At 41.3% G+C, this 4,116-nt stretch overlaps 1 protein-coding gene and 1 long non-coding RNA gene across 2 annotated transcripts in view; one reads left to right on the forward strand and one right to left on the reverse strand.

Moving 5' to 3' along the window:
- Positions 1-4,116, reverse strand: part of LOC127746775 (uncharacterized) — a 31,674-nt gene that overhangs the window by 9,251 nt on the left and 18,307 nt on the right. The window lies entirely within an intron of this gene.
- LOC127746774 (uncharacterized) lies at positions 13-1,310 on the forward strand. Its single transcript, XM_052261088.1, has 2 exons — positions 13-1,115; positions 1,155-1,310. Exon 1 carries the CDS (start codon positions 43-45, stop codon positions 1,036-1,038), a length of 996 nt encoding a protein of 331 aa, XP_052117048.1. The 5' UTR covers positions 13-42; the 3' UTR covers positions 1,039-1,115; positions 1,155-1,310.

Genomic DNA, 4,116 nt, shown 5'->3' on the forward strand with positions numbered 1-4,116 from the left:
TAGGCAGCTTCTGAAGAAGCTTATGATCTTGAGAACCCTACAATGGCAGAGGTTAATTACATGGGTGAACCTTATGGAAACACCTATAACTTATCATGGAGAAATCATCCAAATTTCTCATGGAAGGATCAACAAAAGCCTCAACAAGGCTTTAACAATGGTGGACGCAATAGGCTGAGCAATAGCAAGCCTTATCCATCATCTTCTCAGCAACAGCCAGAGAATTCTGAACAAAACACTTCTAATTTAGCCAATCTAGTCTCTGATCTGTCAAAGGCCACTTTCAGTTTCATGAGTGAAACAAGATCCTCCATCAGAAATCTGGAGGCACAAGTGGGCCAACTGAGTAAGAAAGTCATTGAAACTCCTCCCAATATTCTCCCAAGCAACACAGAAGAGAATCCAAAAAGAGAGTGCAAGGCCATTGATGTGATCAATGTGGCCGAATGCACAAGGGAGGAGGAGGACGAAAATCCTAGTGAGGAGGACGAAAATCCTAGTCCTTCAAGCAAGAAGGAGTTTCCTATTAAGGATCCAAAGGAATCTGAGGCTCATACAGAAACCATAGAGATTCCATTAAATCTCCTTCCGCCATTCATGAGCTCTGAAGACTATTCGTCCTCTGAAGAGGATGAAGATGTAACTGGAGAGCAAATTACTCAATATTTAGGAGCTATCATGAAGCTGAACGCCAAGTTATTTGGTAATGAGACTTGGAAAAGTGAACCTCCCTTGCTCATTAGTGAACTAGATACTTGGATTCAGAAAATTTTACCTCAAAAGAGACAAGATCCTGACAAGTTCTTAATACCTTGTACCATAGGCACCATGACCTTTGAAAAAGCTCTATGTGATCTGGGGTCAGGGATAAATCTTATGCCACTCTCTGTAATGGAGAAGTTGGGGATCATTGAGGTACAACCTGCATTGTTCTCATTACAATTAGCAGACAAGTCATTGAGACAAGCTTATGGAATAGTGGAGGACGTGTTAGTAAAGGTTGAAGGCCTTTACATATTTCATAATCTTAGACACTAGGAAGGAAGAGGATGATTGCATCATCCTTGGAAGACCTTTCCTAGCCACAGCAGGAGCTGTGATAGATGTCAACAGAGGTGAACTAGTCCTTCAATTGAATGGGGATGTCAACAGAGGTGAATTAGTCCTTCAATTGAATGGGGAATACCTTGTGTTTAAGGCACATGGCCATCCCTCTGTGACAAAAGAGAGCAAGCATGAAGAGCTTCTCTCAGTTCAGAGTCAAGAAGAGGCCCACAGTCAAACTCTAAGTTTGGTATTGGGAGGCCACAACCAAACTCTAAATTTGGTGTTAAGACCCCATATCCAAACTCTAAGTTTGGTGTTGGGACTATACAACATTGACCTGATCACCTTTGTCGCTCCATGAGAGCCACTATCAAACTATTGACATTAAAGAAACGCTTGTTGGGAGGCAACCCAATTTTATTTATCTAATTTTTATTTTATTGTTATTTTGTGTTTTATTAGGAACATGATCATGAGGAGTCACGAAAAAATATAAAAATTAAAAGCAAGATAAAAAACAGCAGAAAAAAAATTACACCCTGGAGAAAGCACAGACTGGCGTTCAACGCTAGTAAGAAGCATCTGGCTGGCGTTCAACGCCAGAACAGAGCATGAAACTGGCGCTGAACGCCAGAAACAAGCAACATTCTGGCGCTAAACGCCAGGAATGTGCCTAGAGGAAAAGCTGGCGCTGAACGCCAGTAACAAGCATGAAACTGGCGTTCAACGCCAGAAACATGTTACATGTGGGCGTTGAACGCCCAGAACGTGCACCACTCGGCGTTTAAATGCCAGAATGGTGTGCAAAGGCATTTTACATGCCTATTTGGTGCAGGGATGGAATTTCTTACCTTGACACCTCAAGATCTGTGGACCCCATAGGATCACCTCAGGATCTGTGGACCCCACAGGATCCCCACCTACTATATTCCCACCTTACCTCCTAATCCTATTTTACTCTTCCCCATGTCACACTCCCCAAAAACCCTTCACCAATCACCTCAATCTCTCTTCCCAATCACCTATTCACCACTCACATCCATCCACTCTTCCCCATAAACCCCACCTACCTTCAAAAATTCAAAAACATTTTCCCACCCATTCCCACCCTAAATGGCCGAAACATCACTCCCCCCTCTCCCTATATATACCCTTTCATTCTACTTCATTTTCACACAACACTACCCCCTCTACTATACCTTGGCCGAATCCATCTCCCTTCACTCTCCTCCAATTTCTTCTTCTTCTCTTCTTTCTTCTTTTGCTCGAGGGCGAACAATATTTTAAGTTTAGTGTGGTAAAAGCATAAGCTTTTTGTTTTTCCATTACCATCAATGGCACCTAAGGCCGGAGAATCCTCTAGAAAAGGAAAAGGGAAGACAAAAGCTTCCACCTCCGAGTCATGGGAGATAGAAAGATTCATCTCCAAGAGCCATCAAGACCACTTCTATGATGTTGTGACAAAGAAGAAGGTGATCCCTGAGGTCCCTTTCAAGCTCAAGAAAAATGAGTACCCGGAGATCCGACATGAAATCCGAAGAAGAGGTTGGGAAGTCCCAACCAACCCCATGCAACAAGTCAGAATCTTAATGGTTCAAGAGTTCCATGCCAATGCATGGATCACTAGGAACCATGATCAAAGTATGAACCCGAGTCCAAAGAATTATCTCACAATGGTTCGGGGAAAATACTTAGATTTTAGTCCGGAAAATGTGAAGTTGGCGTTTCACTTGCCCATGATGCAAGGAGATGAATGCCCCCTACACTAGAATGGTCAACTTTAATAAAAAATTGGACCAAGTCCTTATGGACATATGTGTGGAAGGAGCTCTATGGAAGAGAGACTCCAAAGGCAAGCCAGTTCAACTAAGAAGACTGGACCTCAAGCCTGTGGCTAGAGAATGGTTGGAGTTCATTCAACGCTCCATCATTCCCACTAGCAACCGATCTGAAGTTACTATGGATCGGGCCATCATGATTCATAGCATCATGATTGGAGAGGAAGTAGAAGTTCATGAGGTCATCTCCAATGAAATCTACAAAATAGCCAACAAGCTCTTCACCATGGCAAGGCTAGCTTTTCCTCACCTTATTTGCCATCTATGTTACTCAGCTGGAGTTATCATAGAAGGAGACATCTCCATTGAAGAGGATAAGCCCATCACCAAGAAGAGGATGGAGCAAGGAAGAGAGACCCTTCACGGTTCTTAAGAGATGCATGAGGAAGCTCGTCATCAAGAAATCCCTGAGATGCCTCAAGGGATGCACTTTCTTCCCAACAACTATTGGGAACAACTCAACACCTCCTTAGAAGATTTGAGCCACAATATTGAACAATTAAGGGTGGAACATCATGAGCACTCCATCATTCTCCATGAAATAAGAGAAGATCAAAGAGCAATGAGGGAGGAGCAACAAAGGCAAGGAAGGGACATAGAAGAACTTAAGGACATTGTTGGTCCTTCAAGAAGAAGACGCCACTAAAGGTGGATTCATTCCTTATTCTTATTTCTTTCTACTTTTCGGTTTTTATGTTGTGTTTATCTATGTTTTGTGTCTTTATTTCATGATCATTAGTGTTTAACTATGTCTTAAAGCTATGAATAAATTCTATTAATCCTTAACCTCTCTTAAATGAAAAATGTTTTAATTCAAAAGAACAAGAAGTACATGAATTCGAATTTATCCTTGAATTTAGTTTAATTAAATTGATGTGGTGACAATACTTTTTGTTTTCTGAATGAATGCTTGAACAGTGCATATTTTTGATCTTGTTGTTTATGAATGTTAAAACTGTTGGCTCTTGAAAGAATGATGAACAAAGAGAAATGTAATTGATGATATGAAAAATCATGAACTTGATTCTTGAAGCAAGAAAAAGCTGTGAAAACAAAAAGCTTGCGAAAAAAAAGAGAAAAAATGGCGAAAAAATAGAAAGAAAAAGAAAAAGCAAGCAGAAAAAGCCAATAGCCCTTAAAACCAAAAGGCAAGGGTAAAAAGGATCCAAGGCTTTGAGCATCAATGGATAGGAGGGCCCAAGGAAATAAAATCCAGGCCTAAGCGGCTAAA

This window comes from Arachis duranensis, chromosome 4, assembly GCF_000817695.3.
Source record: "Arachis duranensis cultivar V14167 chromosome 4, aradu.V14167.gnm2.J7QH, whole genome shotgun sequence".
In the NCBI taxonomy this organism is placed as follows: domain Eukaryota; kingdom Viridiplantae; phylum Streptophyta; class Magnoliopsida; order Fabales; family Fabaceae; genus Arachis; species Arachis duranensis.